Genomic DNA, 19,674 nt, shown 5'->3' on the forward strand with positions numbered 1-19,674 from the left:
TAAAAAGGAAAAGTTTCAAAGGGCACACTAATTAGAACAAGAAAAAGCACAACTGGCTGGGCGCGGTGGCTCAACCCTGTAATCCCAGCACTTTGGGAGGCCGAGGCGGGTGGATCACGAGGTCAGGAGATCGAGACCATCCTGGCTAACATGGTGAAACCCCGTCTCTACTAAAAATACAAAAAACTAGCCGGGCGTGGTGGCGGGCGCCTGTAGTCCCAGCTACTCGGAGGCTGAGGCAGGAGAATGGCGTAAACCCGGGAGGCGGAGCTTGCAGTGAGCCGAGATCGCGCCACTGCACTCCAGCCTGGGTGACACAGCGAGACTCCGTCTCAAAAAAAAAAAAAAAAGAAAAAGAAAAAGAAAAAGCACAACCTTTCCCAAAGAATAGAGAGTATTTCATTAAATTTTTTTTTTTTTTTTTTTTTTTGAGATGGAGTCTCTCTCTATCGCCCAGGCTGGAGTACAGTGGGGTGATCTCGGCTCACTGCAACCTCCACCTTCCAGGTTCAAGCAATTCTCCTGCCTCAGCCTCCCAAATAGCTGGGGACTGTAGGTGCACACCACCACACTCGACTAACTTTTGTATTTTTTGGTGGAGACGGGGTTTCACATGTTGCCCAGGCTGGTCTTGAACTCCTGGCCTCATGTGATCCACCCACCTCAGCCTCCCAAAGTGCTGGGATTACAGGTGTGAGCCACCACACCCGGCCTTACATACTTCTCTTAAAAATAAAAACTTTTTAAAAACCAAATAAAAGAAATTAATATAAAATAATAAAAAGAAGCAAAATACAATTAAAAGTAAAATTAAAAACTAAAGAATTAAGCTAAAACATTTTAAAGTAATATAAAAATATTAAACATCTAATGAATGAAAAAATAGATGCCAAATACATTGAAGATAAAAGTGAAACAAGGCAGGAATACAAATTCCAAAATAAAGTATCTGCACCACCTTCATGCAGATGAAGTTGCAAACTTTGGGCCAAGTTTCTGGTTACAGATCCCACAAGCAGAAGACAGGACCTTTGGTCTCCCCTTTATTTGCAGAAGATTCAACACTTACATCATTCTGGGTTAAAAATAAGTATGTGGGAGAAAGATATCTCTTAGAGAGCAGCAGATTATTCATCTCTTCCCCATAAACCAGGCAAAAGCACCCTCAATCTACTCTACTCAAACCCAGATTTTAAATTAAGTTTTAACTCAGAATGAGATTGAAAAATCCCTTAACAGTAATACATAATTTTTGTGTTTTGACCAATTCAGCCATATCTTAAAAAGATCGACTTTAATCATACTTAAAATTGTTTTAAAATAAATGTAAAGGCCGGGCGCAGTGGCGCAAGCCTGTAATCCCAGCACTTTGGGAGGCCGAGACGGGCGGATCATGAGGTCAGGAGATCAAAACCATCCTGGCTAACATGGTGAAACCCCGTCTCTACTAAAAAATACAAAAAACTAGCCGGGCGTGGTGGTGGGCATCTGTAGTCCCAGCTATTCGGGAGGCTGAGGCAGGAGAATGGCGTAAACCCAGGAGGCGGAGCTTGCCGTGAGCTGAGATCCAGCCACTGCACTCCAGCCTGGGCGGCAGAGCCAGACTCCGTCTCAAAAAAAAAAAAAAAAAAAAATTGAATTATATGTTTAGTCTGTCATATATATTAAACACAGTGTAAATTATACATTTTTGAAGAACTAAGATACCCTGAAAATGTAAAGTGTAAGCCATCTTAAAATGTATAGGATGACTAGAAGGCAATTCTAATCTTGATGATTTAGAAGGCATTCCAGAAGTGTTCAGTGACTTCGAACATTTTTAATGCTTTCATCAATATTTTGAGTATATCACAAGAAAATAGCAGTAAGGGATGCAAGGTTTAAGGTAGAAAACTTGATATGAATGCCATCTCCTTTCTTTCCATATCCATTTATAAACAAAATGATCATTGTTAATCTGGACAATTACTGAGGGAAATGAATCAAAAAATTACCAGCCAGGCATAGTGGCTCACACCTGTAATCCCAGCATTTTGGGAGGCTAAGATAGGCAGGCCACTTGAGTTCAGGAGTTCAACACCAGTCTGGGCAAAATAGCAAAACCCCATCTCTACAAAAATTAGCTGGGCATGGTGGCGTGTACCTGTAATCCCAGCTACTTGGGAGGCTGAGGTGGGAAGATCACGGTGAGCCCAAGAGGTGGAAGTTGCAGTGAGCCAAGATCATGCCACTGCACTTCAGCCTGGGCAACAGAGTGTACCTTGTCTCAAAAAAAAAAATTACCAAAAGACTTTATAATCCCCCAAGAAGAGTAAATTATTAGTCAATGGGTTTCGTAATAGGTTTTATAATGAATTTTAAACAGCTATATCAGCTCTATCAAAGGCAAAATTTAGAACAATGACATACATTAAACATTAGACTGTGGATTCATTTATGTCTTCAACTATTAAGCTAAAATGAGGCAAATATTTACAAATTAAAATGTTGTCTTTCAACTAGCATTCCATTTCAATATGTCCACTGTTTAGGGTATATATTCAATGTCCCTAACAAACACTACTGTAATCATTAAAAGTTGGAAGCTAGTATTTTCGTACATAACAGTTCTCAGCTTATTATTTCTTCTCTAACATGTCTAAACCTGTACATAGTGAACAGAACCAACACATAATCTTGATGAAATTGTGCTGCTCCTTATTGTCAGTGATTATTCTGTAGGTATTCATCAACAAAATCACACATTTCATAGTAAAACTAAGACTCAAAAACTTAGTTCTCAAGTCTTGAAGTAATAAGAACAAAAAAATGTTTAAAGACATTTTCTAAAAACCAAAAAAATTAACTTCATTAGCTGCTCATAATTATTAAATAGAAATTGCTCTTTTAATTTATATATGAGTAAAAATGATGAAGACCTTCAAAAATATTTTCTAAATATTATATTACTTCCTCTTTCAAATATCATATCTAAAATACCCTGGAATCTTGAAGGAAAAAAAGAATCCTTTCTGAACCACTCCCATCCAAGTTTAAGAGCACCTATAATTTTAATGCATAGACCTTGAGAACATATGATGTTCCCATGTATTAAAACACATTTGAACTTATTTGGGTTTCATTTGAACCATGTTTTCTGTATAAACATATAAGTTAATTTCAAATAAGTTATAATTAATTTGATGATAATCTTAAGAAAATAAAAGTCATCTAAGTTTTTATAACTACCCAGGTGATAAAATTTTAAAGGACTGCTTAATTCTAGTTAATAGTAAATTTGAATACTAAACACACCCTCATGCTGGTGCATTTCTGCTATCAAACCAAGATAAAATTATTTAATGAGTAATTTCTGGAATCATATATATCCGCAGAAGGCTATCAGATGAACTAAACTGGTTGTTGTGTGCTTTTCTTCAGATTCAAGTGATAATTAAGAAGGAACTGAAAAAGGAAAAGGTTCTATCTTGATCTTTACCAGTTCTGCCTACAAAGTTACAGTTTGTGGTTTTTCAACAGCTCTATTTAAAAAAAAAAAAAAAAAGGTTTTTTTAAAATAAAATGCCCATTGCTTGTGATGACAAAAATCTGCAAGCTTTCAAAGTCCTTTATGTTCAAATTTTTTTAAGATTTAAGAAACCTTCAATAAGTATTGATAATCAGAACCATCTTTTACTAATTTCACTTTAATAACAATATAACTTAGCAAGTAATCATTGAACACCATTCAAGTAATCCCCAAATCTGCAAAAGATTCAAAGAGGTACTTGTCCTTAAAAGCCTGAAATCCAGTAAACAACATAAATCAGGACAATAAAGACCGAGCACAAGATAGACTATAACTTCCACGAGACAGATTCCAAAAGGCTTATTAGTCAGCAACTTTTTTTTTTCTTTTTTGAGACAGAGTCTCGCTCTGTCACCCAGGCAGGAGTGCAGTGGCGTGATCTCGGCTCACTGCAAGCTCTGCCTCCCGGGTTCACGCCATTCTCCAGCCTCAGCCTCCTGAGTAGCTGAGACTACAGGCGCCCGCCACCATGCTTTTTAAATAAAATTGTATTGTGTTTATTTGAGGTGCCCAATATGATGAAATACATATAGGTAGTAAAATGGTTGCTATAGTGAAGTCAATTAACGCATCTATCATCTCACATACTTACCTCTTTGTGACAGGAGCAGCTAAAATCCATTTATTTAATAAAAATCCCTAATACAATACAATTTTATTAACTTTGGTCTTCATATTGCACATTGGATCTCTAGACTTGTCCATCCTATATATCTGCTATTTTGTATCCTTTGACCTACCTTGCCTCATTTCCTCTGCCCCCAACCATGGTAACCACCGTTTCATTCTCTATCTCTGTGTATCTGAGTATTTAAAAATATATATTCTACATATAAGTGAGATCATGCAACATTGTTCTTCCTGGGTCTGATGTGTTTCATTTAGCATAATGTACTCCAGGCCCATCTATGTTATAGCAGACAGCATTATCTCCCCCTTTTTAAGGCTGAATAATATTTCATTGCACATATGTATACACACTACATTTTCTTCATCCATTCTTCTGCTGAACTATTATAAGACCCAGCCATCCCTCTTCTGGAAAAAAGATAAAATCACCACCTTGTAAGGACATCTACCAGCTTGGCAGTAGCTCACACCTGTAATCCAGCGCTTTGGGAGGCCAAGGCAGGAGGATTACTTGAGGTTAGGAGCTCAAGACCAGACTCCACAACAGAATGAGAACCCATCTGTACAAAAAATGTAAAAATTAGCCAGACATGGTGACATATGCCTGTAGTACTGGCTACTCAGAAGACTGAGGCGGGAGGATCCCTTGAGCCCAGTTCGAGGCTGCAGTGAGTTATAATTTTGTCGCTTCTTTTTACATTTTTTCTTTAAATTTCTGAAGCTTCACTTTAACAAATCTTACCTGTTTAATACTGTAATACTGAAAGGAATTTAGCAACAATTATTAAACCCATAATACCCTACACAATTTCCATTCCTTTTCTTTAAAATCCATCTGAGTACCTTTATCAGTTTAACAATTCAACAAATATTCACTGAGCACATATTACGGGTCAGACACTGTTTTAGGCTCTGAGTAAACAAAATTAAACGCAACAATCCCCTGCCAAGGCAAGTTACACTGTAGCAGAGAGATCCTTTATCTTCTTCATCAGATGCAACTATTTATACCAAAAGCAAATTACTCTTAATTATTCACACAAGATTTAGAATATGAAGTAAAACTCCAATTAACTTTAGAAAAAGATAACCACCTGACACCCAATTGTCTCTCCCTCTATTACCTCACAACTACCTCAAGATGTCCCCACTTCTCTACTGTTCCCTAAGCAATGAACTGAGTTAGGTGCCTTCTTCGTACTTCAGTGCTATATGCACTATACAACCTCTACCACAGCCTTTACTACTCTTATAATTATTGACTTGAAATTGACACTTCCCCTTCAAGAATGCCATCTTAATTGCATTTAATCTGTGCATGACACACAATTGGCACTCAGAAACACTCACTGAAGGAATGAGAGGGCTGAATACTTCCTATGGTGTTTAAGCTCTTCTTCTGATGTCTTTTAAGAATATCACAACAATTCTGATCAAGCCTAGAATCAGGGATTTGCTAAAATGAGTGGCTTTTTAAAGTTGCTGCAGAAGATTTCACTGCTATTAGAAAAACACGACTGTTCTAAAGGTAGCACAGCATAATTGTTAAGAGCTCAGGCTCTAGTACCAGAGACAAGTTCAAATCCTAGTCTTACCTCTTAAGTTTGTGTGCTTTGGGCAAGTTGCTGAACCTTTCTGAGCCTCAATTTCCTTATGTTTTGAAAAGAATAACAGTCTGTAAATTTTATAGTTGAAGTGAAGATAAATGGAAGATGTAGGCTCTTGGCACATTTTCTGACATATTATAAATGCCAAATAAATAGTTTCTATTACTCTTTATGTAGAACATCTAACTGAAAGCCTAATCAGAGAAAATAAATTGAAAAATAAGGTTCTGAAACCATGACATTATAGCTTTAGTTCATTAACTAGGCACTTTAAGCAACAAAAACAAGTCTTTATGAAGTTCACTGAATTAATACTCTGACTAAATATATACTTACTAAAGTTGTTAATCACAATTACAAGAGTATCAATACATATGGTGGAAAAATAGTAAAATGAAACCAGAATTTGGCAGTTACAGGTACATTTGACCCTTAGTCAACACATCTTTCCATTAAAACATTGCTTCTCTTTAAATGATTTGAGTTTACAAAGTTTTCTTTAAAAATAAATGTTCCCTTAAAAATACATAATAAAAAATAAAAATAAATGTTTCCCTGAAGGCTGTCTATCAGTTGTTCACACCTCACTGTTAATTAATCAGATACATACTTTAAGTAACACCAATATACTTAAAAGAAATTGTTGAAAAGTGGTGAGAAGAGAAGAGGGGTAACCTTAGTGGAACAGGCCTATATAACGCTCATTGTGAGAATTTTTACAGTCACCAGGCAGCATGATGATAATGACACCTACAAGGTGACAGCAGAGGGGATCCAGGAATTGTAAAAGGCATCAAAGCAATTCCCCTCACACTCCATGGGATTACACTAAGTGCTCTTTAAGGAAACTCAAGTTCTGTTACTCTACTTTTCTCTTATTCAACGTCATAAGAATTAGTACCACAATCTCCTAAATAAATACTTCTAAAAGGCCAAGTCAGGACCACCTTTTAGCAAGTTCCCCCACAAGGCCAATGACTGACCTATCACAGAAACGTGAACCAAGACATTACTTTCTATAGATAAAATTAAATTACTACTTGAAATAAATCAAGAGTTTGAAAGTGGGAAAAGTTTTTCAATGTTAAACATTAAGCTTATTTCCAGGGAAGAAAGATTATTTTGGAAATGATTAAAAATCAAAGAGCTCAAATGTGATATTCTCATTGTTACCTAAAATACCATGGCCATCTGCGTAAAGCATTCTAAACATGTCTATTGCTAGTATTATATGAACACTTTAAAATGTATACTGTACACAGTAAATTATTATCCTCTAACTTGCAAATAAAACATGAAAATTTAGAGAAAAAGAATATATTATCTGAGCTTAAGAAAAATCTGAAAATGAGAGAATATTATCAAAAGCACATCAGGAACATATCACCTTGAAAGTCAAGAAAACAGTTATAAGAAAAAACCTGAACAAACTCGCACTGTGGCAACACAGCAGTGACCAAATAACAGTCTTAAAGCATACCACTGTGAAATCCGCAGCAGAGGCCAAGCAGCCTCTCACATTTAACAGTGGAAATCACGAACATAAAAAACCAAGAGGTCACCTTAGATTAAAGTGGCAAAAATAAAGAACCTGTAAATAAATGGAACTACGTAATGAGAAAGTGATAACCAAACCATTAAAATGTAAACTTTGCAACACACCTATGAAAGCAATAATCAACAAATATTGAACAGTGAAATTTGATTTGCTTTTTACACTTGCAGGCACCTATGTGAAGGAGGATGTAATGCCCCAAGCCATATATAAAAGTACATATATTCTCAACTATTTTCTATATAAATCAAGAAGGGCATAACCCAAGGACATGGTTCTGAAGAATCACATTACATTTTGTTCCTGGCTAGCAGTATAAAAGAATACAACAGTTTCATTTTTTTTTTTAATAGAGATGGGGGCCTCACTATGTTGCCCAGCCTGGTTTTCATCTTCTGACCCCGAGGGATTTTCCCACCTCTTCCTCCCAAAGTGCTGGGGTTACAGATAATCAGCCACCATGCCTGGTCACAGTTTCATTTTCTTCAACAATTTAGCTTATACAGTTTGGATTACTCTAATTTATCCTAGTGCATCTGAATTGAGAGAGACTCAGAGTTCTTAAATGAACACAAAGTTACAGCAAAAACAACTATCATGGTAACCACATTTTACTCAGACTTTTTCCATGTTGGACAATAATGCAATACCTCCTAAACTACTTTATTATCTGTACGATTCATCAAGGTTCTAAATGTTAGAGTTTTGTTGGGTTTTAGTAGGTATGAAAGGTTATAGATAGGTTTTAAGATAAATTCACAAACATTATATATAGCAACTGTTCTTATAAATCTTTTGGTATGAGGAGAGGAAAGGAGACATAAGCACTGAATGAAAAGAGCTTGAGGATGGGGTATTCCAAAATAGCCCATTCCAAGACACATATGGACTTCTATTTCTAATACCCTTGTACTGTCACATCAGCACACACTTAAAATCACTTCTACAGCAGTTCTCTGGGGATTAATTTAATCAACATTCATTTATTCAATGGCCAAGCATTAAGTTAGGTCCAATTTATTTTTATTTTTTATTTTTTAGAGACAGAGTCTCCCTCTGTCGCCTAGACTGGAATGCAGTGGTACAATCTCAGCTCACTGCAATCTCTCTCCGCCTCCTGGGCTCAAGGGATTCTCCTGCTTCAGCCTCTCAAGCAGTTGGGACTATAGCTGCTTGATACCACACCTGCTAATTTTTGTATTTTTAGTAGAGACAGGGATTCACCATGTTGGCCAGGCTGGTCTCAAACTCCTGACCTCAAATGATCTACCCGCCTCCGCCTCCCAAAGTGCTGGAATTACAGGTGTGAGCCACTGCACCCAGCCCCAGTTTCTTTTATTCATTCCATAAATATTCATTCAACATGTCAGATGTGTTAAGTTTTTTCTTAAGAATACAAATTAATAAGTTGTGGTTCATGAAGAACTTACCTCAAGCAGGGCAAACATACATTTAGACATAGCAATATGTCTCTAAATGACCATATTAAACATATCCATAAGAATACAATAAGTGCTAAAATACCAAGCAGAAGCAAAATGTTGTAGAGTCTAGTGTAGATAGTATCACTATAGACGAAAAGTTATCAAACGCAAAAAAGTAACTTTAGAAATACCTTTCTTGTGCAGGGCATGGAGGACACTAAGAATTCTTTGGCTTAAGGTTCTAATTTAACAAAAAAGCGAAAGGCAGTTAAACTGTTAACATAAGTTGCAGATAAGAAAAATTGATAATTCAATACTGGGTTGGATAGGCAAATCAAAGTAGAAAACTGGTAGCAAAGAAGAATTTGTTCCTAAGAGAAACTGTTCTAGGTAAAAAGAAAGGAATAAAGAAAACAAGACTTGCTAAAGATGTTTTAAAACTACTATTAAATAGCCAGAACTATTAGATCAAAGATTCACTAAATATGAAGATGCAAATCCTAAAAATGAAAAGTGATAGGGAGGGAAATGGGATGAGTTAGGGTCTGAAACCACAAAGAAAAAACTCAATAATTGTTTTAGGTGGGTTTACATTGGATTCATTAATTCTAGGGAACACACTGTATTCCCATTTGGAAAAAATTACTTGTACTACATACAGCTTATACTCAAATATTTCCTCACATGATAAAACCACCTATACACACGAAGTCACTATGCAATGGGAGGCAACAGAGCAGTAGTTAAAATACAGACTCTGGACAGACTACCCTGGGCAAGTTTCATCATTTCTCTGTTCTTCATTCAGATTCTTCATGTGCCAAATGGAAACAAGCACTTCCTATATCGTAAGATTTTTGTGAGGCTTACATAGTTAGTACATGAAAAATACCCAGAATTGTGCCCAGCACAGAATAAATACGACATACTAGCTGCTGCAGCTGCTGCTCCTCCTCCTCCTTTTCCTCCTCCTCCTCCTTTTCCTCCTCCTCTTCCTTTTCCTCCTCCTCCTCCTCCCACTACTACTGCTCCTATTACTACTTGGAATAAACCATCAACAAAATAAAAAAAGAGAAAGCTAGAGTACCAAGGCCACTTCCCAGAAGAGAAATGCTTAGAGGCATCCCCAATCTTTTATTGAGGAAAAGTTACTTTTCATTTCCCTGAAGATTAAGTCACTTTGGGGAAGGTGGGGACAGTATGGTAACAATGACCTCTGTTAACAGAATTGAGGAGAGGCCATCACTGCTGGCTGTACTTCCTTGCCTGCTGGAAGGAAGACAGACAACAAAAAGAAGAACACTAGCAATTATCTTGGAGATCTACCAGGAAGAGCAATAAGATCTCAATTTTGGCACTTCACTCTTGGACAGCTGGAGCAGAAGTTACTGGGAGGTTGTTCTGCCAGGGAAACCTCCACTTAAAAAAAAAAAAAAAAAAATGCCACAACCAGTCTGTCAGATACCACCAGAACAAATTCTACTAACACGTAGGGGACACTATAGGGAAATGCTACCAACCCCTCTCATGGCATTGTTTTAGATTTGTAGAGTGCTCCATATGAAACTAACAAGCTATTTTCCAGAATGTTCTGAAATGTGTTGTTCTCAAAAAACAAAACAAAACAAAACAAAAACATTACGCCTCTGAAACAAGTACAAATAGCAGTAGATCAGATAAACATCACAATCTTACCAGAAGAGTTTTATCAAGTTATGTTTTAAAAGCTAATGTCATTTCACACTGTTAACTAACATTTAATTAACAACCTGTCTCTGAAGATACTTATCTAAGTTATTCAGGATAAATGAAAGCATTTAGACTTATCCATTAAAAATGAACAAGAGAAGCATGCCAAATACCTTAACATAGTATCACCAATCTTAGTACAAACCAAATTTACTCTAAATATATTTTCTATTTGATCAGTCATCAAAAAATAAATATTCTGAGAGTTTTTTAACAAAGTCATTTTAATTGATTTCTCAACATCTATTCATTGCCAATTTAAATAAATCAATCACGATAGTCTTGCCACCCACCCCTCTACCTCTACCCCACCAGTGATAATTTCAGGAATTGTCAGGCCCATGCCAACTTAGGCTACCAGGATCTAAGGAAAGGCCTTCTAGGGGATTTGGGAAAAGAAACTTTCTGACTCTAAATAGAGAAATTTAAAGCCAGTGTCTGTCACCCCCAGAGTCACAAACGAAAAAGCAGAGTTCCAACTTCCACTGACGGTCTTAAAACCACAAGGAATCTAAGCCCTCCAATGACACCATTACTGTGAGTGGCAGAAATGAGACGCAGAAAGCACCTGGATGTTGGATGACTTCTTGTATGAACTATATCAAGCTTCTCTAGTTTCTCTATTATTTAAACCAACCTTATGTTTGTAATCCAAAGCAACCTAATTTATACATTTTGTTTTCCAAGTCTATTACTATTTAAGAATTTCACCCATGCTCATTTAATGTTAGCAAAAAAAAAGTTATCATACCTTAAACAAGCACATATCAGAGCCTCATTAAAACATATAGGTACTAACAGTTAAATAGGAGGATTCCAATAACTTTTAAAATAATTTTCATATATTTTTCTATTTAAGATTTAACTATAAAGTAGAACATTGATAAAATATTACAGAAACATAAATCTCTCAATTTGGCAAAAAAAAATTACTTTCATAGCCCTCTTATAGTTACTGATTTTATTATTTATAGTTACTATTTTATCATTTATTATTTATTATAGTTATTGATTATAGTTATTACTTGCTAGATCTTAAAATATTAGCCATGTTCATACTATTTAAGTCATAACAAAAGAAAGGTTACTGCTTCTTAACAGGGCTGAGTTTAGTTTTTTTAAATATCTTTAGAATTTTCTGCCAATTAGCCATATAGAATGGATTATTTGCAGCCTACAGAGAAGCCAACATTATTTAACCATTTATCATATTTACAACTTTACCAGGCTAGATATAAACTGTTAAAATACAAATGAAGATGTTTCTAAAAAATAGTGATTTAAATAACAACAGCAAAAAGACAAGGTATAATATTAAAGCAGGGCAGAAGTAGAAGATACAAACTGGAATAACTAGTTCATGAAAAGTGGAAAAGAGGAAAAGAGGAAGAAGGGAGTAAACCACTCAAAAGTCTTTATAAAAAGGTCACAATCTCTCTGACACATGCATAGATTGGGTGTTATATAAGGCAAATTGATCTTTTAACAAGATCACTTTAAAACACATTTAAAATTAGAAAATCCTATTTTCCAAATGAAATTAGCTTGTTGTGTGAGATATATATATGTATATATACACACACATATATACACATATGTATGTGTGTGTATATATATACATATACACTTTTTTTTTCTTTTTTTAGACAGAGTCTCACTTGGTCACCCAGGCTGGAGTGTGGTGGTGCTATCTCGGCTCACTGCAACCTCCACATCCCCGGTTCAAGTGATTCTCGTGCCTCAGCCTCCCCAGTAGCTGGGATTACAGGCATGGGCCACCATGCCTGCATAATTTTTGTATTTTTAGTAGAGATGGGGTTTCACCATATTGGTCAGGCTGGTCTCGAACTCCTGGCCTCAAAGGATCTGTCCACCTCGGTCTCCAAAAGTACTGGGATTACAGGCGTGAGTCACTGTGCCACGCCTTTACAAACAGTATCAGATGAGCATTACTTCACACACCTTCAGTAATGTTATGGTAGGTATTTTTTAGATTAACTCATACCATAAACACACTATAGAAGAGAATTAAATGGAGCTGAAAATATAATGTATCCATTTGAGTATTCATTCTACCTAATATATCCATTCTTCAAAGAGAACCTGGTTGGGCCTCAAAATAATGCAAATGGATAAACTTTACTACATACAGGACAATAAAAGATAACTTCATCAACCAGAAAAGGCTCCCTACAACCTAGGATCACTCCTTGCCAATGGACAAACCTGACCACAGCTGCAGTTCAAACAGACCAGGAGTACAGTAGTAGGGCTGGTGGAGCCAACAATGTGTGACTTCATACTAAAATTAGCCATGCCCATTTCACCACAACTGGGTTGGGCTTCTCTATCTTAAGGTGTGCACCTCCAAATTACTTGAGTATGTAATTGCTGGATAGTTTCTGAAGCTAAAAGTGTCAGCAGACTTTCCTCCAAGGCTTTAGGATGGCCAACCAGTCTCCACAAAACCCCTATGCTTAATCATCATGCTATCCAGGGTCTAAGCACACAGCAAGTAAAGACATATACTGTAAGTATCTAGAAAGACATAGCATGCAAGAACACATTAAAAGAAAATAGGCAAGGAAAGATATTCCTTATTCTTGTCTGCTAACCGTGCCCCCTACTACACACAAGCACAATATACAAAATGACAAAAGTGGAGGGAAATGATGAAAATCATGACATTAAACTACTATGCTCTCATCTTTTCAGGAAATTGTACAGAACTGACAGCTGAAACCCTTCCAAGTAATTTCACAGTATCATTTACCTCCCTCCAAAAGTGCTGTGCTATTGGAGTAAATCCAGCAGAAGGGGCTACTCAGTCTGCATTCTGCATTCTGAAAACATCAGAAGGGAAGCAGTGTAGCTTCCATTGGTACTAGCAGGAGAATGTGCACTAATGTTTAAAAAAACACACTAAATTTCCAAACATAAATGAAAGAAAATGAAAAGACACGCCCTTTCACCAAAACTAATGATAACTTTATCAATGAATGGTGAAGTTGAGTTGTAAGTTATATGGGCTTAACAGACACCTGAAATTCAAGCTGCACAGATAACGTTCATGATTTTTACAATCCCAGGGCAAAGACTTGACATCTATTTTATTACCAGCAACTTGAGACACTCAATGCAGGATACACATTTAGTAGTATAATTTTCCTATTAGTATCATGTTCCAGCAGCCCACAATATTAACACTTGCTTTGAGAGATTCAATCAATTATTTTAAGAATTAACAGAACAGGCCGGGCACAGTGGCTCACACCTGTAATCCCACACTTTGGGAGGGCAAGGTGGGTGGATCACTTGAGCCCAGGAATTCGAGACTAGCCTGGGTAACGTGGTGAAACCCTGTCTCCACAAAAAATACACAAAAATTAGCCGAGCATGGTGGTGTGCATTGGTAGTTCCAGCTACTCAGGAGGCTGAGGTGGGAGGATCACTTGAGCCCAGGAAGGAGAGGTTGTGGTGAGCCCCAATCATGCCACTACACAGCCTGAGGAACAGAATGAGATCCTGTCAAAAAAAAGAGACCTTGTCAAATAACAGAACACAGAAGACACATACCTTCATTTTCAGAGGCATGACATTTCACTTTCAACACCAAGTCAAAGGTTCTGTCTGGATTTGCCCTAAAAGGAAAAAGTTTAAATTAATTTCCTATGACAAATGAACATCTCTATGAAATTTGTATTTTAATTCTAAAACTATTCTTATTTTTGACTCAATACATTTAATGTGACTATATTACTACAGTATAGTAGAAATAACAATGCAAGTGTTTTCTCAATTGAGCAATTTAAAAGAGCTGAGACTTAGGAATTCTGAAACTTGGGGCAAAGCATTTAACCTCTGAGACTGTTTTCCCTTACCTATGAGGTGCCTTGTCCACGTCACAGAATAACAGTGAGGATTATAAATCAAATAGCATATGTGCAAGTACTTCATAAGTACTAAGTGCTACAAAAATGCAAAGTATTGATTTTATCTTACTGGATCAAATTTAAAAGCCAGAGTGTCCTTAAGTGTCATTATACGCTACCAACAGAGTTTGACACAGGCTCTCAGGTTCTCTCCAAAGGACACGCAATGTAAGTGTAAATGATGAATACATGGTCCCACCTGCCAAGTTCTAGATCACCATAAAACATTTATAATGCTCCATGAATGTGATACGTTGCATATACTTTTCTTGAAATGTATTTACTGTACTTAAGCATATTTAAAGCAGCAAACTATCCGTAACTCTGAGGTTAACAAAATAAAAAGTCTTCGTTTTATCTATTATCTTTGGAGAAACTAGCCATCTGCTTCCATGTTAGATTTCCCCACTAGAAACTGTAAGTTTGCTTTGCTTAATTCAGAAGTGATTGACTTTTTTACTAACTTGCCATATTAGCAAAATTTCAAAGCAACATTGGTTCCATTTCAAAAAGTGAACTGAAATCTACTGAAACACTTTTTCTTCATAACATTGCTATTCAAATCTCTCGTTCCATCATAAGGTAAAAGATTAGGTCTGGTACCACAACGGCCAATGTGTTAATATCTGTTATTCCTGCTAACAAGACCTTAGTGCCTTTGTACATTGGCTGCATTTAATATGTACTTCCTTCAAGAAATGAATGCCAGCTCTGACTTTTAAAAAAAAAAAATCTTTTTTTAAAAGGTTTTCTTATAAGATATGAATCTGGAAACATAGGAAGTGACAAGACATATAAATTAACTTGCAAATATACATTTTCTCAGCCTTCCCACTATTAACGTGTTTCAATGGGAATAATCTGGGCTCAGATGACTTCCTCCCTCTTAAAACAATTAATGTCAAGAAGCATACTATTTTTACTCACTTATCCTGCCCACTATGATGTCAAACACACTGAAGAAAATAATTCTATTACATAATTTCCCTCTTTCCCTAATATTCTTTAGACTCTCTCTTAGGTGTAAAAGTTAAATATTGACTCAGTTTTACTGCTGTGAAATTCAACGGCCTTTCACAATAACACAAATATACACGGTATTATTTTAAACTTTGTGAGAAGGAGGTAGTAAAGGGTGGGTAAGCGAAGTAAGAAGGAATTCTTTACAAAGTTAAGTTTCAGAAGAAAAATACACAACTCATGCCTCTAAGATACCCAGAAACATAATCACCTCCGTTATTAAAATTGCTTTTTCCCTAATCTCCTGAAGCAAAATAGTCGTTGATAAATACTCTAGCGCACACATAAAAACACCCTCTAATTGGATACCGTTCTGCAAAGAACCATGCATCTACAGTGCCTGCATAAAGAAACACCAGAGACCAATCTAATTTTATAAGCAGAATCACAAGAAAACATCCAAGACAAAACTAACAGACTTAAGAAAAAACCGGTTATATTAATGCTAAGAGAGCACTCGGAATAATAACCTCTTAACCTCAACGCCGACTCCCTCCCGGACACCACACGCACACAGGCAGCCCAAGGAGAGTCACATCTGACACACTCAGGGGAAGCACGAGAACCCCTCAGCGGCGGTGTCAGAGGCCGCCCGGCCTCCCCCTGTCCCCCGAAAGGCGGGCGTCGACAAGGCGCTAGTGGCCACTCAGAGAGGAGCTGCGCCAACCCCGCGGGGCCGGCGACGCAGGGCGGGCAGGCTTTGCGGCCTAGCGCCGTCCCGCCGGCCGGCCAGAGGCTTGGGGGCCGAACGGCACCCCCAGTCCGCCCGGCCAACCTCTGCCGCCCTGGGAGCCGGTTGAGCGTGGAGGCGCTGAGGAGCCGAGCTGGCCTGGGAGGGGCCGCCGAGGGACGCCCGCCCTCGACGCGCCCGGGCCCCCCCCCACTCACTTGATCCTGCAGTCCATGGTTACATGTCGGTGTGGGGCTGTCCGTCCGGCCCCCGCGCGCTGGCCTGGAAACCCGCAGCCCGGCCGCGCGAGGGTCGCGCCGCCCCCGCCCACGCCGGCGGCCCCACCGGGAAGGAGGCTGCTCACAGCAGCGGCGGCGGCGGGCCCATGTCGGCTGCGCCCCCGGCACTTCCCCGCCTCCCACCCCACCCACCAGAGCCTTTCTGTGACAGCAGCGGCGGCGTGGCCGCCGCCCCCGTCTCCGCCGGTAGCCGCCACCAAAGCTGAGGCCTTTCAGTTCCTGCGACCGGGGCCGCCCGCTGCGGCTCCTGCACCTTCTGCAAATCAGGAAGTCGCCGGGAGGGGGAAGGGGCGCGCGGGGACGCGCCCGGCGGCTTCACCTGGGCCGTGCGGCTCGCAAGTCGGAGACTGTGGAGGAGGCGGGGGCCAGGTCCCCGTGCCCGGGCGGCCAGAGGGTGCAGGGGGAGCGCTAGTGCCTGCCGGTATGGCCCACGTACCGCTTTGCCACCGAGACAGAAAGGCAAGGTGCCCCCTGTGTCCTCAGCATGAACCAACCGGCTTCCTTTCTGGGTCCAGTCCAGATTCCAGGGTGTCGGGGCTGCAACCCCACAAAGGGCTAAGTACCTGGAAAAGTACCTCGACCTGCAGTGTTTCCCACACACGTACACACAGACTTGGGTTCCTTTCATTTCATACTGCAAATTCAGAGCTCAAATTGATGCCCCTGGCTCTTGCGTCACTCCAGCTGTGGCCTGGTTACAGCTCTCTGAAATTCAGAGCTACCCCCTCCTGATTCAGGAATGTTCAGACATGTGCACCTGCTGAATAGCCCTGTCAAGTAGCCAAATGGTAGTGCCCCACTTGCCTGCACATGTGGGAGGCAGACATTCCTGTACCACAGACTGCAGTAATAACCAAGGACTAACTTTTGAACACATGTACATAGTCGCAGGCCTCATAGACTGGCAGTTTAGGCGGGTTCAGGGAGGGCACCACTGAATAAGCGTGGGAGAGGCTGATTTACACAGCCCTAAAGCATATGTGAAGCAGGTTATGTGCACTCTCACCCAGTACGTGCCGTAGGTGTGTGATAGATACTTTCATCAACATTTTACAGATGAAGAAACCAGAGAGTAATGGCAAAGCTGGAGTTCACACCAGGTCTATCTGATGCTGATTATTTACTTCTACCTCATATTGCCTGTCTTCCTCCTCTGCTGTCTCATATTTAGGATCTACTGAGAAAGGTAGAAAAAGTCTTATGATGGACATTCAAATGATTGTGGAAGGCCAGGCTCTTACACAGAGATCTTCTGGGGAAGGCCTTCTCCCAGCTAACACTGCCACCCTTGACACATAGCCACAGTGTTTCTTCCAGAAGGTGGTTACTTCAGACTTTATTCATGCAGAAGTTAAGATGATGAGAGGAAACCAAATGTGGTATGAATGTAGTGTGAGTCATGAGACATAAAAGTCAGAAAAGGAGTCTCAAGAATTAAAAAACTTAGAGTCAGAGAACCTGAAGTTACACTCAGTTATACAACCTTAAACTTTCTTACCAAAATTGGGCACTACTTGGTCAACAAAATGAGAAACAGTGTATAGCCATGGGTGTATTAGTCAAAAATGAGGACGGGCCATAACTGGGAAACCAAAAAAAAAGTGTCTATCATAAAGTGTTGTCATAGCTTGACTTGGGGTGAGACACTTCAGTTTCTCGGTTCCTACATTTGTAAAATGGGAATTATTACTTGTATATCACATGAGCAGTGTGATGTTCAAGTAAAAAAAGGTGCTACAAATTTGTATTATCTTTTGAGAAATTATTCTATGAATTTCAGTTTCACAATTAGGCAAACTATACTACATAAGTTTTCTTTTCTCAAATAAAGATTTTTCTGCATAAGTGACCATACTCCAAAGCCTTGAAAAAAAATTTCGTAAACTAAAAGCCACTTCTGCCCCAAGTGTTACTGAATTTCTCAAACTTCTCGTTTCGTTATAATTAATTAGTTCCAAAGAAAGGAACCCTACTTGGGGTGACCATGTTGAGGACTTTTTAATTTGGTGTGAGGAGATAATAATACAATTGTTTTCCTCATCCACTGTTGGGATTTTTTTTAAATGACAGTCATACCCTTGCACAGTATAAAATTGTTCTTCATTCCATTTATGTTAAGTATATCAAGGGAAATACTACACATTCACATCCCAAAGCCGATCTTTTCAAGCCAGCTTTTAGGCTGACCGTAATGAAGAGATTTATCTGTTCTGATATTACTGAAGTAAAAGGGATAGAAACATAGGTGTACATGGTTTACATGCATGAAGTGTTAAAAAAAATTAGAAAACAAATAGTGTACACTTACCTTGGTAATAGGTTTAATGAAATCAATGGTATAACTTTCGTAATACTCATTTCATATAGAACTTCCTATATGACTGATAGAGAAGTGTACAAAGGGCAAACCTTCAAATTAGTCTTAAATCTTCCCAAGATTATATTTCAGCAATGCTATTTCCTACTCAACAATTAGTACTAATAGTTTTCAGGACCATACCAGTCAAAGAACATAGTCTGTATTACTGTCAAAGAACATGGTCTATAAGTTATTAACTTTTTAAATGTTTCAAGACTTAAATGTTGTATGTGGTTTGTAAAGAATATATATTCTGCAGCTTTGGGGTACAGTGTTCTAAATATATGTCCATGATCAAATACGATGATTGTGTTGTTAACATCTACTACTGAATTTGCATCTGCTTGACATAATTCGGTTAATGGGAGAGATGAGTTTAAATATCCTAACATGATGGTAGATTTTTCTATTTCAGCCTATAGTTCTTTCAGGTTCTACCTTACACAGTTTGGGGCTGTGTAATAATAGACACATCAGTTTATAATTTCTGAATCTACCTAATAAATACAACCGTTCATCATTATGTTGTTACTTTCTTTACCTCTAATCATATTTTTGCCTTAGATTCTAAACAGCTTTCTTCTGAATAGTATTTGTCTGGTGTTAGGATATCTCTTTTCATCCCTTTACATTCAAACTTTCTAAACCATCGTGTTTCAATGTATCTAAAATTTTTAATCTTGATTTTTAATCTAGTCTGATCATCTTTGGCTCTTACATCAAACTTTTAAACAATTTGCATGTATTAAAACTGTTGACAAATTTAGGCTGGGCGCAGTGGCTCACGCCTGTAATCCCATCACTTTGGGAGGCTAAGGCAGGTAGATTAGTTGAGACTAGGAGTTCAAGACCAGCCTGGCC

The 19,674-nt window shown here is 38.4% G+C and overlaps 1 protein-coding gene across 25 annotated transcripts in view; it reads right to left on the minus strand.

The window, feature by feature from the left end:
• The window catches only part of DENND1B (DENN domain containing 1B), a 279,648-nt gene extending 262,543 nt beyond the window's left edge, over nt 1-17,105 (minus strand). For 11 of the 25 annotated variants that reach the window (XM_074031766.1, XM_074031743.1, XM_074031726.1 and 8 more), the window contains exons 1-2: nt 16,374-16,714; nt 14,110-14,174 (exon numbers count right to left, since the gene is read on the minus strand). Coding sequence is in view for 13 of the 25 variants with exons in the window: in XM_074031726.1 (XP_073887827.1) it covers nt 14,110-14,174; nt 16,374-16,390 (82 nt within the window). In the remaining 12 variants the exon portion in view is untranslated. Of the gene's footprint in view, nt 1-14,109; nt 14,175-16,373; nt 16,715-16,773 lie in introns of those variants that run through there. The other 14 variants (XR_012430982.1, XM_074031769.1, XM_065539215.2 and 11 more) reach the window with 3 other exon arrangements.
• Nucleotides 17,106-19,674: the final 2,569 nt, after the last annotated feature.

Source organism: Macaca fascicularis, chromosome 1, assembly GCF_037993035.2.
Source record: "Macaca fascicularis isolate 582-1 chromosome 1, T2T-MFA8v1.1".
Classification (NCBI taxonomy): Eukaryota; Metazoa; Chordata; class Mammalia; order Primates; family Cercopithecidae; genus Macaca; species Macaca fascicularis.